Source organism: Corylus avellana, chromosome ca4 (genome assembly GCF_901000735.1).
Source record: "Corylus avellana chromosome ca4, CavTom2PMs-1.0".
Classification (NCBI taxonomy): domain Eukaryota; kingdom Viridiplantae; phylum Streptophyta; class Magnoliopsida; order Fagales; family Betulaceae; genus Corylus; species Corylus avellana.
In genome coordinates this window covers 29,214,782-29,230,221 of record NC_081544.1, presented here as the reverse complement: position 1 = coordinate 29,230,221, position 15,440 = coordinate 29,214,782, and the positions used below count along the sequence as shown (strand labels likewise).

General features: G+C 37.4%; 3 protein-coding genes across 3 annotated transcripts; 1 reads left to right on the top strand and 2 right to left on the bottom strand.

The window, feature by feature from the left end:
• The first annotated feature begins 1,265 nt into the window (after nt 1–1,265).
• LOC132179233 (xyloglucan endotransglucosylase/hydrolase 2) lies at nt 1,266–2,969 on the top strand. The gene is made up of 3 exons (XM_059591903.1): nt 1,266–1,604; nt 2,080–2,273; nt 2,379–2,969. The coding sequence occupies exons 1-3, from the start codon at nt 1,323–1,325 to the stop codon at nt 2,749–2,751; spliced, it is 849 nt and encodes a 282-aa protein (XP_059447886.1). The 5' UTR covers nt 1,266–1,322; the 3' UTR covers nt 2,752–2,969.
• Nucleotides 2,970–4,243: 1,274 nt separating this feature from the next.
• On the bottom strand, nt 4,244–9,079 carry LOC132178795 (uncharacterized). The gene is made up of 7 exons (XM_059591348.1): nt 8,099–9,079; nt 7,815–7,917; nt 6,841–7,706; nt 6,642–6,750; nt 5,738–6,531; nt 4,821–4,919; nt 4,244–4,689 (listed from the first exon to the last, which is right to left on the bottom strand). Exons 1-7 carry the CDS (start codon nt 9,023–9,025, stop codon nt 4,624–4,626), a joined length of 2,964 nt encoding a protein of 987 aa, XP_059447331.1. The 5' UTR covers nt 9,026–9,079; the 3' UTR covers nt 4,244–4,623.
• A 1,876-nt stretch (nt 9,080–10,955) lies between these two features.
• Nucleotides 10,956–12,669, bottom strand: LOC132177689 (phloretin 4'-O-glucosyltransferase-like). Its single transcript, XM_059590115.1, has one exon. The coding sequence runs from the start codon at nt 12,476–12,478 to the stop codon at nt 11,096–11,098; it is 1,383 nt and encodes a 460-aa protein (XP_059446098.1). The 5' UTR covers nt 12,479–12,669; the 3' UTR covers nt 10,956–11,095.
• Between the last annotated feature and the right edge of the window lie 2,771 nt (nt 12,670–15,440).

Sequence of the window (15,440 nt, the reverse complement as noted above, 5' to 3'; positions counted from 1 at the left end):
AACATCACATCTCTATTGTTTATTTTTTCACAGGAGTTATTGGAGGCAAGCCAAACTCATTATTATTGTTAGCATATACGGATATACCTCTTCTACTTTTTTTTTTCAGCACATAATTCTGCCATGAGACCAATGAGAGAGAGAGAGAGAGAGTCATCATGGAAACTGGGGAATAAAAACACAACTTTGTTATACTAATCTCCACTTTCGATGGATGTTGTGATTTGTGAAGAATAAAAGCCATAAAGTAAGATATCTTTTATAGATAATCAACTAATGAAATTTGATTGCATCCAGCGGTTTCACAATCAGAGTCCACTGAAGTAAATCAATAATCTTTGAGAAAAACCCATATTCTAACAACAGAAGTCTATATATACAGTTTTACCACCACTGAAATAATCAAGTGTAATCTGTTTCTTCCACTTTTATTAGATTTTCAAGTGTAATTTCTAAATGTTTTGAGTACTTTGGGGTGATAGTGAACAGAACCCCACTAGATGGGCCAAGTTTAGGAGATTTTCCAAGCCTAATATTGGACAATCTTCTTCGAACATCTCTCTGCAGTTTCAGGAAATTAAATAGAAGTTTCTTGTGAAGTTGAAGTCCTCTGTATCTTGTCATAGAAACTAAAGATCCCTTGGGGTGCCATCTGGTGGTTTGCGTATTTGGTCTAATTCACTTTCACATAAACGTTGAAAAAGATTAAAGAAAAAGATCAAAGCTACATGCTTTGGCTTTTTGCAGACATCTGTAAAATCATGCTAGCTAGATTATAGGACATGTCATCTTCAACGACAAAAGAATGCAGTCATAACAGTTCAACCACATTACAGTGGCGTTCTTGTGACTCTTGAAAAAAGAAGCAAAGGCCAAAAATTCAGAATTATCTCAAACATGTTCATTGAGATTGAGGTAAATTACTGAGACATCATTTTGGCAAATGGGAAAATCAAAATACATGATTGGTGGTCCTAGGAAGCCTTACACGGACTTTATTCTTCCATACCAAGCCCGTTGTCATCCACCACCTATTTTAAATCATACCAAAGTGGGTCCTACCTATCATTCTTGTGACAGAGTGATTATAATAGCATCCCCATCCTCTGCATAAAACCAAAAATAATCCCATAAACCCAAACAAAAGCTTCCAGCTTTCATTAAGGTGCTCAGCTGGCACCAGCTTTGGCTCCCCCCAGTTATTGCTCACGCGTCCTCCCTCTCTTTTATCTCTTCACCCATTTCCTCCTTCCTATATATACTACTTCTCCCAAAAGCCCCTTCATTCAAACCATCACAGACTCTCTCTCTCTCTCTCAAAAATGGCTTTTTCTTGTAATGGGTTTTCTATGTTTGCATTTGTTTGTCTGGTGATGAGCTCTTTATTAGTTGCCCCTTCTGCTGGTAACTTTTACCAAGACTTTGATTTAACATGGGGAGATAATCGTGCCAAGATATTCCAGGGAGGGCAGCTTCTATCTCTTTCTCTAGACAGGGTCTCTGGCTCTGGCTTCCAGTCTAAGAAAGAATACCTCTTTGGGAGAATTGATATGCAGCTTAAACTTGTTGCTGGCAACTCTGCTGGCACTGTTACTGCCTATTATGTATGTCTGCCACTCATCCATTTTTTTCTTTCCACCATCTCACACACACACACATACACATTAAAAAACAACTTCTGGGGCCATCAGGAAGATTAGTGCTTGCTTTGAGACATCTTTGAACTGAACCAATTGATATATGTCACATTAAAAAAGTCAAAACCTTGCCATGAATTTAATTACTATTTATTTGATCTTCTGATGTATTTATTCTAATAACGGTCATCTTCAATATTAGTATATTACCAATGTTTTTACCTTTCCTCCTGTAGCTTCACATGAAAAACTTCTGTTTTTTTTGAAAAAAAGATAGGGGGTACTATTGTCAAAACCAATTTAGCCTTTATTAGTTGATTTCGTTAAACAAGAAGTATCATCAGCAGCAGTCATTTTCATTGAATTCTTTCCAAAAACACCCCCCAAACGTTCAAACAGAATTCCCTCATCATACAATTGACTGCTCTGTTTTTTATTGCAGTTGTCATCTCAGGGGCCAACTCACGATGAAATTGACTTTGAGTTCTTGGGAAACCTTAGCGGTAACCCTTATATTCTACACACAAATGTTTTCACTCAGGGCAAGGGAAACAGGGAGCAGCAGTTCTATCTCTGGTTCGACCCCACAAGAAATTTTCACACCTACTCCATCATCTGGAAACCCCAGCACATAATGTAAGAGAGATTATGCAGAAAACACAAATTCCCATGTATTTCATTGAGTCTACTCTGTTTGCTATAATTTTACAACGTATTAATTAATGTTGCTTCTGTTTTCAGCTTCGTGGTTGATAACATTCCCATAAGAGTATTCAAGAATGCTGAACCAATCGGCGTTCCCTTCCCAAAGAGCCAACCAATGAAGATTTACTCGAGCCTCTGGAATGCTGACGACTGGGCCACAAGAGGAGGATTGGTGAAAACTGATTGGTCCAAGGCACCCTTCACAGCATACTACCGGAATTTCAAAGTTACAGCCTCCAATGCTGCATGGGGACCCAACTCTGCATGGGAGACCAACGAGCTTGATGCCCATGGCCGGAGACGTCTGAGATGGGTTCAGAAATACTTCATGATTTACAACTACTGCACTGACTTGAAACGATTCCCTCAAGGTTTTCCTCCTGAGTGCAGACGCTCGAGATTTCTGTAAAAGATACAAGTTTCAATGGAGTCTGTAATATAGTCCGTGGGTGGAGATTCTTTGCAACCTCCTCTGTGATCATCAAGTTTCTTTTAGCTTGAAAATCAGGATTCAAATAAATTTATATTCTTTCGTGTCTTTGTATGTTAGCGGGGGATTTGATGGCCACCTACTCTGTTCAGCTCCCTGTAAGGTTTATGAGGTTTGAATATTTGTTCATATAATAAAATTACTTGTTTTGTATCTTATATTAGTAGAGCTGCCTAAAAGTGTCACTTCAGAAAAAGTGTCACAAGTGTTACAACACCTAAGCCAAATCCTACCATAATTATAACTAAAAACACATAGATTTAAGTGATGTTTCAACACGTTATATTATGGGCGTACTACAAGTTTCCTCGAAGTGTCAAATCTTTCTAACAAAATAGTTTTCAAAACACTGAAAGTTTCACAACAATATATGTTGCCCACGACAAACTAAAATTTTCTTTTGGGAGGGTGAAAATATGAATGAGGGGCCATGCCTAATTGCGAGATTAGAGTTCGGCTTCCTGGCTCACCAGGAAGCCTATTTCTCTTGCTACGGAGCCCAAGATGGTGATCAAGGTGAAGTTTTTAGAGTTTTTTTTTTTTTTTTTTTTTTTGGGTGGGAAATTGGGATGATTTGTTGTGCTGTAAATTTCTACCCTCAATTTTGCGAATAATAAATGCTATTTAGTATTTTTCTCATCCTTCTTTTAGGACCCACACAAGTAATGGTTGATTTTCAAAAAAAATGAAGAATAAGAGAATATTGTATAAGCTATAGCAATGATGATAATGTATAGTTGAATATGGAAAGTTCGGCTTCGATTTAGATTCTCCTTTTATTTGGTGCATCTAATTTGAAATTCAACAATTCTCAACTTCTTCCCTAAATAACCACATTCTATACAGGTTCACCCTATGTTAATGATAATAATAAAAGTAGTAAAGTTTCTAAAAGTGCTAATGTTCGAGCACATTTGTTAGCTAGGTAGGCCGCTTTCAACTTAGTGTTCGAAAGCATTCTCAATTGGTCTTCCGTTCTTTCTTCCATTCGGATCAAGAATAGAGAAGATTCCCCTTGTAGCCATTTCCTCATTCGCTTAAAAAAAAAAAAAAAAAAATCTAATAATACTAATCTATTCTACCAATACCATCAATACAAGTAGCATTAACCTTATGGCATATCTGGACTCCGATGCTTTGTGTTTTAAGAGTGTTTTTTTTGTTTTTGGTCAACCCTATAATCCCGTTGAATTCCCAATTTAAAAATAAAAAATGATCGGAACTGTGATTCTGTGAAGTCTTTCAAAATTCAAATTCATCTTTTAAATTAAAGCAATTCCAGTATTCTAATGTAAATGTCATAAGACATTCAGATGAACTTTTGCTGAAAGCTATTGTTCGAACTCAAGACCTTTAACTCTTATGTCATGTTAAATCAATATTTTTTTTCAAAAGTTTAAGCTGATAAGAAGACGTAAAATTAATTACTTAATCATTAATTTAACAAAAGCAAATTGAGCTTCTACATATCTCAAACTCAAAGAATAGTGATGGCACACCAGTGCCACATAATATTTATTTTAATTTTTTCTAAACATATATTAGAATACCATTCTCGAAATATCAAACTAGTTTTCTTTTGTAGACACAACACTTGTTTCCTCTTCCCAAGATACAACAAGAACAATAGACTTCCCTGCTTCTTGATATTCGAAAATTCCAGCTAGAATCAAGCAATGTGTGTGAGTCACTGGAGCCAGATTTGGCCTGTATGCAGAGAAGTGCCGGCAGAGCAGCCTAATAAGCTCTCATGCGACAAGTATAGCAAAACTATCTTACACATGGTGAATACTATTTGTTTGGCAAGACCTTTTCTTCGACATAATTGGCAAATCTAACTTTTGGCGGCTGCAAGCACTGTTACAAAGAAGTTGAAATGAGTTTATTGGTTGCTTCAGGTAAGATATATTGTTCAAAAGCCTACTGGGGAAAAACAAGAAGAAAAAAATGGAGAACTTTGTGAAATATAGAGTATAATTGACACTTACTGTGATTCTGCAGTGGATGTTGAGCTCATCGTTCATCTGGTCTAGGCGGTGTTTTGCTAGTTCTTCTGCTTCAGATGCTTTCCTGCATGCTTCTTTCACCTGCATCAAATAGAGAACAATCTTAGAATTCCAGTGAGAATTTTCAAGTCCACGGACATAATGGATGGCTGCTTATTTACTGATAAGACCATTGACAATGTAATCAAACCAAAACAATAGATTGTAAATGGGAAACATTATGAGCTCAATACAAAAAAAAAAAAAATCAGATTTTATCATTGAAGTTTTGTATGAACTCAAACCACACAAGGTTTGGTGCTCTAGGACTTGTGGCCCAAAGGAGAAAGAGCAGCAACAATGTGTAGCAGGAACCTACTGCTACTCCTACACCAGGAAATTTGTATCCACATGTTACACTAACATTTCATACTTCTCTGAGCTCACTTGAATTTTCAAGATGTCATGAACATAGCTTGGTCCACTCTTACATCCTGAGAAGAATTTCATGCTGCAACACAAGTCTACTTAAAGATTGATGCAATATAAACAAGCGGAAAAATCATATATATATATATATATATATATATATATATATATATATAACACTCCAATCATGTCTTGATGACAACTGACAACTTTCAAAATCGCTAGAGTTATTACACATAAAAGTTGCCCCTATATAGACTTTCCAAGTTAGCATTCAGACGTTTTCCTAGTCAAATGAGTGTGGCCTATGTTAAACTAGCATCCATTCGATCAATCTGGTGCATAAAATACAGATAGAAAAGTAACAATGACAGAGAATTCAAGCAGTCAGAAATGCAGATAAAGCAACATGATATTAACTACAGCACACAAAGTTTAAGAGCAAGAGCTCGAAAAATCAGAGTTGCATCTTTGGTTTTTGCAGTGCTCACCTGATTGACATGAACAATGGAATGATCATTGACACCATCAGTAGATTTTTCCAACATAGTCCGCAGGTATGACAGTTCCTTAATTAAATCTAAGGCCACCTCTTCGGCATCTTGCATCTGATTTTTGGAGAACTCAAATGCTCTCTCCGCATGGAGACGAAAAGAAGCACAGTTCAAACAAGTACAGAGCCCTCTGCATCCTCGTGGATTTCTTTTAAGAATCCCCTTTTTGAGTCCAGCAACATGAACTCCGGAAGGAACTGAGATTTCAAGTTGAGATGTATTCTGAGACAAGCACTCTGCTTCAACTGGCTTTGTACAGTCAGAATATTTTATAGATGAACTAGGGAAGTCCATTTCAGTGTTGACAGAGACTCGCGAGATCGATATTGTACCTTCTTCCCTGGACAAAACTTCACAGGTGACAGGAGGACACAGTGAAGTAACTGGTAGATCAATTTCATGTACAGAACTCACTTTCTTAGGGGAAGTTTCCAATTGACAATACTGAACTGGCAACCGAAGTTCCTTTTGTGAATCAAGCGGTATTGTGGATTCAGAAATGCCCCGAGGACATTTTAGCTTTGGTTCATCATCATTAGATAAATCATGGGCCACAGGCAATTCATCCGTTGGCAGAGTACCAGAATTGCTAGTATGACACTCTGCATGAAGTCGGTAGCCATCTGAATTATCAAATAGCTTTTCTTGACAGTCAGAAGTGACCCGTGGTGGAAGCAGTATTTGTTCCCGATCCTTCTCAAGTTTTAAGCAATGTCCATTCTCTGAAGCACCTAGAAAAATTAAGGCTTGCAAGAATGATTAGCTTTTTCTACATTAGTGTACAAAAGCTTCTCCTCAAGCAATATATATATGGTGCCATAGAAAAGGCAACAGTACTTACAAGATTTATCTTTTGTGATATCCATAAGAAATGGAAGCAATCTCCTATAGCTGAATGAGCCAGGAGTTTTGTATAACTTCACTCCCACTCCTGAACATGGATTTATAACCTGTTTCAAAATAACAAGCACATCTTAAATGAGAACTTAAAAATCACATATACTTGCCAGTCTCTCAAGATTTCAAGAATAATTTCTTACCAGTTTATTTTTAGAATTGGAGTAGATTCTCTTATCACTAGCACAGCCAACACTTCTTGTATCACTTCCATTTAGGGGCTTCGCAAGGACGTGATCTGTACTCTTTTCAACAAATTCCACTCTACCACCTCCATTTTCTTCTATGTACGGTTTAGCAAAGATCACAGCATCTGGTGGTGTTGTCTGGACAAATTCTTCATTTGAACCATAAATTTGATTTTGAACCTTACCATCATCACCACCTCTCTTCTCCAAACTGAATGATTTGCTGTTCTCTGCTTCAGACAAATCAGGATTCAGATTCTGAGCTTGACAAGGATACCCATCATTAAGTTTCTTCATTCCTCCAGTCTCAGACTTCTTTGAATAATCAGAGTGCTGCTGACCAGCTCCATAATCTCTGCCTGAATGACACTCATCTACAATCAAAGACAGCTGAGGTTTTACTTCATCAACATCTTGAGCCTCGCTAGAGAACCCACAATCAGTTTTCTCAATTTCTCCATTGTCACTCTGACCCTTTGCATCATCCTCCAAAACCAAAGACAGATCAGGGTTTGAGTCATTCTTATGATCTTCACTAGAAAACCCCAAGTCAAATTTTTTATCATGGTGTTCATCAACCGATTTTTTGAAATCAAATGTCATTGATGATTCAGGAAAGTGTTCACACGTTGATAAATCCGCCACGTTACCATTTGACGACTCATTGGCAGAATTTAGTACTGATGTGGGTGAGTTACCAGAGTCACCAGTGTTTGATTTATCCATGGAAACTTCTTGATCTTTAGAAGCGAATTTCGGTTGGGGAAGCAATTGTCCCGAACCCTTGTCCAGTTTCGGGCACTGACTACTTTTAGGAGTACCTATTTGAAATTCATTAGAAGAATTGTCAGCTACTTTGACATACTTCTCCAAACTGAAAAATCAGCTTTTGTAATTCAAGGTTCAAGAAAAGAAAAATTACAACTCACAAGAATTATCTTTTGCGATATCCATCAGATAAGGAAGCAATCTTTTATAGCTAACTGAACCCGGAGTTTTGAATAGTTTCCTACTAAAACATGGTCTGAGCACCTAATCCAAAATCCCAGACTATTTCACATCAGCATTAAGCATAAAAGTTATAGAATCTACTACAGAAATTTCCATGTGTAAAGTTCTAATTGTTATCAACATTCTGCACAATTAACCAAAAGAAAAAGAAATAAACACACACACAAAGACATTCATTCTGCTTAGAAAGCGTCTTCCTTACCGATTTGGCGTCGGAAATTGAGTGATTCTTCTTGTCATTGTTGGCACAGAAAGCCTCTCCAACACATTTGTCAACTCTCTGAAAACTTCCATTAGAAGGCTTCCCTTCATTTTCATTAACCTCTCCATCATCAAACACCTTGGCATCGGGCGGCACTGTCCGGACATTTTCCTCATTCAAATCTCCAACCGCCTTCACAAGCCCGACATATTCACCATCACCTCCACTCTTCTCCGAACTACCCTTTTGCCCGTTCACATCAACCTTTTCATTCTCATCATTATATGCATTTTTATCCAACCGGGACTCCTCCACAATTGAAGACAAAACCGTGCTTATATCCTTCATATCCTCCTCCGCCACTGTACCATGAGAACCCATATAAAACCTATCTACATTCTGATTGGCGTGGATTGATTTGGGGGAAAAGATCCGTCCTCCATTTTCATTAACCGCTCCATCATCAAACACCTTGCCATCGGGGGGCGTTGTTTGGACACTTTTCTCATTCACTTCACTGACCGCCTTCACAAGCCCGACATACTCACCATCACCATCACTCTTCTCCGAACTACCCTTTTTCCCGTTCACATCAACCCCTTCACTCTCATCATTATATGGATTTTTATCAAACCGGGACTCCTCCACAATCGAAGACAAAACCGTGCTTATATCCTTCATATTCTCCGCCGCCACTGTACCATGAGAACCCATATAAACACTGCCTACATTCTGATCGGCGTGGATTGATTTGGGGGAAAAGACCCGTCTGGTGCGGAGATCCTTGATGAGGCATCGGAGTTCGGGGTCGTCGTGGGAAGAAGAGGATTGGTGGATCTGGGATCTGGTGCGGGTGCTGATGCCGATCATGGAATGGGATGGGGCCGGGGGAAGCTTGCGTTTCTTGGATATTCGTTTTGGCTCCATGGCTGCTTGTGTGTTGCACACCCAGACACAGAAAGAGAGAGAGAGAGAGAGAGAGAGAGAGAGATGGCGGGAAATGTTCAAGAATAGTTTAGGGTGCTTTTCTGTGGCGGGAAGGATGCATCCGTTTGGCGGGAAATAAACAGAGTCGGGGTGGGTTGGGTCGCTACCCTCTCATATCAATCTGGATTGAGAGCCCACGTCCAGATTGAGAGCCCACGTCCGATTAAAGCTTCTTTTTTCTTTTTTCTTTTTTGTTGACATGGTATATATATTCACTCAAACTATCATTCAATCATTTAATATTTTCTCTAAATTATCAATTGTGTAATATTCTACTAAAGTATTAAAAAAAATGTCAATGTTCCCTAAGGCTAGCAATTTTTGTATTTTTCCCTTTTTTTTTTTTTTTTTAAAAAAAAAATTTTTATATAGTTTTTAATCTTTGTATATTTCATTTGAGGGTATTTACTTCTAAAAAATGCATATTCTATTAAAATTTAACGATCTTAACTAAAAGAAGGAAATTTTTTGTCAATAAATAGTAATTGAAGGTAGTTGAGTTTAACAAGTGGTAGTTCATGGGACGATATAAAAATGAGTGGTAGTTCACATGTGTCACACGTACTAATGTGGCACATAACGAATTCTGCCAAATTTTTTAAATTGTAGAAACTTTTTTTTTTTTTTTCCCTCTTACTTCATAGAACGTTTTGTCACTTTTTTGACCTCAAATAGTTATTTATAGAGACCAAAAGTCCATTTATCCCATAAATTAAAGCGACGCGCGTTCTTTTTATTTATTTATTTATTTATTTTCTTAAAGCACTAACATGCCTCTTGTAACAAACTCTCTTGGTATTCCCTAAACCAAGGGAACCAGAAGTGTCACTAAAGATTTATGGTAATATTTTTGCTTGATAAGGGTACTAAAATTTTTTCATCAAGAAATTGATATTAAGATGATGTGGAGCTCATTCATTGAAGATGATCAAAACAATTAATAAAAAAAAAATGATACATGTACTAATGAATAAACTCTACATCATTTTGATACTCATAGCATTTATCGTTTTGCTTCCCTTGCTACTATTTTATTTTTTAAAAAAAAAAAATGTTTTCTCTCTCGTTTCTTTCCTTTTTCTTTTTCCTAATAGTTTGGTTTCCTAAATATAAGAAAAATTGCTGCTAATAGCAATTTAACAGTTAAAAGCTAATTTTGAAAACTCTTTTCACAAAAAACACGAAGGCGAAAATTCTAGGTATACATGAGCCTTGTTTGGCTAAAATTTCAATTTTTTTAACACCCCAATATTCTTATTTTTTATATCACATCAACCATTTTGTATTACTATTCAAATAAAAAATTATTATTATTATTTTTTTCATTTTTCATATAAAAAAATTCAAAATTTTTATCTATATTATATTCCATAAATAACTTCCAAACAAAAAAAACCACCTATAATGTCCATTACCAAACGGGGCCCATATAACTCTTTGTGTATGGCGGCCCAAAATGAAAAATGACTATGTACGTGGCATGCGATTTTTCTCACGGAAACATGCACTTGGAAAAACAGTCAAACAAGGTGGCTATAAAAGAAGCATTATGCAAATTCCAATTGCAATTTGCAACGCTTACCCAGAGAAAGAAGCATTTAAGCCACAACTTGCTCAACTCAACACTCCAAGTTGCACTGAATTGACTCCTTAGTCCTTGCAGTTGTATGGGTTTTTCCAAGTTCTTTCTCGATTGAACGTGGACAAGGAAATCGAAGATGACAATTCTAAACCAAACCAAACAGTGCTGGGGACCCATGCACGTGATAAGCCTTCAACTCACACGCCACACATACCTATCAATATCATCCAGGATGTTTTTCTTTTCTTTTCTTTTTTCTTTTTAATAATATTGAAGAACATCTTTAATTTGTAACATTTTTTATTACTCAGACAGAGAGTGCTTACATGCATTATTGTAAGATACAAATATATAACTCCACAAATTCATCCCTAACAACAAGAAGCTAAAGGCAAATGTTTTTGATCAGCAAATTAACATACACTTTTCTAACAACGTGCTTCTCCAATCTCATCCACAAAAGATTTAAGATTCTCATACGAAGAGCCACCTTCCTTGGAAGCCTCCCTAGCCAAATCCCTCCACTTCTTAGCATTCCTTCTCAACTCTCCACCCTCAATAACCAATTCCAAGCACCTCTTGATCTCAACACTCTCAACAATCCCATCCTCATTTGCAGTGACCCGTACTCCCGTCTTCCACACATCCTCTATCAGCTTCGCGTTTGTCCCTTGATCGGTCCACTGGGGGAATGCCACGACAGGCACCCCAGAAACCAAACTCTCCAAAGTCGAATTCCACCCGCAATGTGTCACAAAGCATCCCAACGAGGGGTGTGACAAAACCTCCAATTGAGAGCACCACGGCACGATCTTTCCCTTTTCTTTCAATTCCTCCATACAACTCAATTTATCTTCTTCCTTCTCTTCTTCTCCGTTTTTCTTATCTCTTATAACCCATAAGAAAGGGCGGCCAGAATCCAACAATCCGCGTGCAATTTCTTCCATTTGTTGCTTGGATAACACCAATAAGCTCCCAAACGACACGTAAATAATGGATGATTCGGGTTTGGAGTTGAGCCATTCGATGTAGTCCTTGGAGCTTTGGAAAAAATCTCCTCCAAAAGATTTGTCGGATGGATCTTTTCCATCCAAAAAAGCAGACGGCGTTAGCGGCCCAACTCCAATCAAATTGAACTTTTCGATCGCTCTTAACGACTCCGGCTCCAGCGCATCAAAGGTGTTCACTAGAATTCTCGGCTTGCTTTCTTTTTCAAGCGCTTCAAGTTGCTCTTGAAGTGTTGGGAGCATAAAAGTATACGTATTTGAAGCAAGCAAGAAGGACGGCAGGTCACGGCTAGTGAGCAATGGCAGTCCCGGTAATTGAATCGGACATGAGGGGTCATTGCTGCTGTTCTTGATGACATCACCATAACCATTGAAGAAGTAGTAGTATATGTCCAAAACCATGGCGGGTTGAATCCAAAGAAGCGCTGATGGGAGGTGAAGTTCACTCGCCACGTCCGCAGCCCAAGGGAGGAGGATGGTGTAGACCAAGCCTGTAAATGGGCGACCCTCGTTTGCGCTGGACACGACAAGATCAGTGAGAGCTTGGGAGCCACGGCGCTTGAGCTCGGACATGTAGTTGTCGGCGTCGTCACCATCTTTAAAGCCGTCGTCGTAGCCGTCGGAGAAGGTGGAGAAGGACAAGCAGTCGGCATCAGGGATTTTGGCCATGCGGCGGCGGGCGGCGACGGTGGTGACGAAGGTGACATGCGCCCCCAAGCGAATGAGGCGCTTGGCGAATTGGAGGCCGGGATTGATATGGCCCTGTGCTGGAAATGTTACGAGGAGGAAGTGGGGCCGGGCCATGATGGTGTATTGGCTGCAACTGCTCTGTGCAAATGGCTCTGGGTTGCTCTGTGCAAATGGTGTATTGGTTGATCTGTGCAAATTGCATACTGAAGAGGCAGAAGGATCGCATATAAAGGATGGGGGGGTAGGCGCTATGACGTTTGCGGTGACGATTTGGAGAAATACCTGCCATTTCCGACCAGAAAAAAACAAAGCTTTTGACAAAACATGCCCTCGTGGCTCGTGGTCATCTCTGTTTCACCGCATTTTGGGATCTATTTTGTTAACGAGTTTTTTATTCTGTTTTGTTTATTATCATTTTGGCATTAATAAATCACTCCAAACAAAAAAAAAAAAATGAGGGATAAAATTAAAAACCAACAAATTGCCAAGATTAATTAATGTGCAATGCTTCAATCATATAAGTTAAAGTTGATTAAATATGAAATGCTCAAGTATTTTGGGATTAGGGTCTTCAACAATTTAAAATAAATAGTAGATTATCAAATTACGTGATTTTAGCTATTTTTAGGTATTGAAACACTTGAAAAATATCACATATTGAAAATGTGATATGTTACGACTGACAATTGAGTATATTTTCATCAGGTTATTGCTCTCTAGATTGTAAAAATGCTTTGTACCAAAAATTGTCTTTTGATTTTTTGAATAATAAGCATCTCTGCAACAGTGAAGATGAAACATTATGGAATGAAAATTCTATTTGATTATCTTGATAACACGCCATTTTTTTAATAAGTAACATTTTTCAAGCGTTTTGATACCTAAAAATAGTTTAAATTAATTCATTTGATGTTGCAAAAAAAAAATATATATATACGTAATTTAAGAATATACAATTTTAAAGAAAGTGTTGGAGATAGTCATCTGTATTTTGACGTTTGGATAATAATATAGTAGAGTTGTTGAAATATTAATTAAATAATTAAATCAATAATTTTTTTATCAACTAATAATGTTTTTACGGTAGTCGGTAGCTAGTCCTCATGTCTCAAATTCATTGCATATATTCTCTTAAAGGAATTGTCATAACTACACTGCATTCAACCTGTCACCATTACCCAAAAAATAAAAAAATAACTGTCACCATTATTAACCCAAGTTGTAAACTAATTACAATAATTGTTGTATCTTCTTTAGTCCTAGTAAGATTAATATCTCATATAATTATTCATGTTAATTAGGCCATGACAAAATAATATCTCAGATTAATTGTGTTGTTAATATGCACAATAATTAATGAATAATATAGAATCGAAAAGAGAGAGATTAAGAAAAAGAGTCGAAACACAGATTTAACATGGTTTAGCAATTTGCCTACGTCCACAGTGGGGGGCTGTATTTTTAATACTCTTAATAATTTAGGGTTATATCATATATATATATATATATATATATATATATATATAAATGAAAAACCCTAAACCCTACTTATACGAATGTATTAAAAAAATTTACAAAATACCCCGCTCTGTGAACATCGCTATCGCGACGTTCACTTCGCTTTCATCTGCTTGGCCTTTCATTGATATTAATATGAGTTACCAATTTCAACAAATTGTGACGCTCATCTATTGAAAAGAATTGCAGTTGCCCGTGAGCAATCAAGCAAGCAATATGCTACTTTGAAGGGGTTCTACTAGCTCACACCTTTGTGGGGTTGTGGTGACGGGCTCGCCTTTCCAAACAGTAGCTATGGTTCAAACTAGACATTCTACAGCGGGTGAGAACCCCGATGGTAACGCCCAAAGGAGAAAACTACACTGGTCGCCCCTTCCCATCTTTTTAATTAAAAAAAAAAAAAAAAAATCAAGCAAGCAAGAAACAAACAAAGAAAGAAGCTTTATGTGTACAGTATAATCCTCGGCATCATTCAAAAACAAAAATCATGTGTGGACAAATAAATTCTTCCAAGTCCTTTTTGGGTATATAGATTGTTGGGCAGCCAATTGTTACACGACCGACGCTCTATTTTGATTGGCAAATGAAAAATCTAGTACGACTTTTGTTTCTCACGTCCCAGGATTTTATTTAATACACATGCTTGTTTTAAAATTATTTTGCTTGCTGGCTACTCAAAGTCTCAAACGACACCCTCATGGGTCAATTCCCTTCATGGAGAATTTTTTACATATGTCTTATTAGTATTAGCCGTCTTGGATTCTCATTGATGTCTTAGTGGAGCTGGATCAGGCTATAGCTTAGTCGGATTTGAGGAAGCACCTACAGCTCTTACTGTCTAAGCTTTTTCTATGCGGCTCTCAGCAAGTAGGTGCTACTATAATCACGCCTGACTAGGATAGTCACAATTGGTCTTCTCGACCTACCATTTTTTGAATTAAAAAAAAAAAAAAAAGAAGTGCTTTCGAGATTGCGTTTGCGGACGAGAAAAAAAGAGGTGGAACAAGATCAGGCTTCGTCTCTTGTGGTTGTCCGGCAGAGAAAGACAAATGGTTCTTCCATTAGCTTCTATAATTTTGGCAATAGGATGATTGGCATGACTCATGACACAAAGCTTGGCAGAAGAAGGAAAAACGACTTGTGACTCTTCAATTGGCTTCTTTTATCTGACTCTTTCTTATTTGTACGTCATTCATCACGCAAAACGTCTTTCTTTCTTCTCGTCGGCTCGGATACCATTAAAAACTAAGAGGATGCCCCAAGTAGTTTCTTTCAACCATGTGCTTCGTGGGTCGAATGGGCGGTCATTTTAAGGATTTTTTTTTAAAAAAAAAAACTAATTCAAATAATAACATTTCAATAATAATTAGCATGAATTTTAAAAAAAACTAATTCAAATATATAAAAAATAATAATTACTTACCATCGGGTTGTATATGATATGAATACTATTATGACAACGGACAATTAAGAGCCACTAGGGCCAGTGGCTCTTAATTGCCCAACTAAACTACTGCAGTAATAATCATGGTGCTCAATTAATCCTACTGGATTGTTC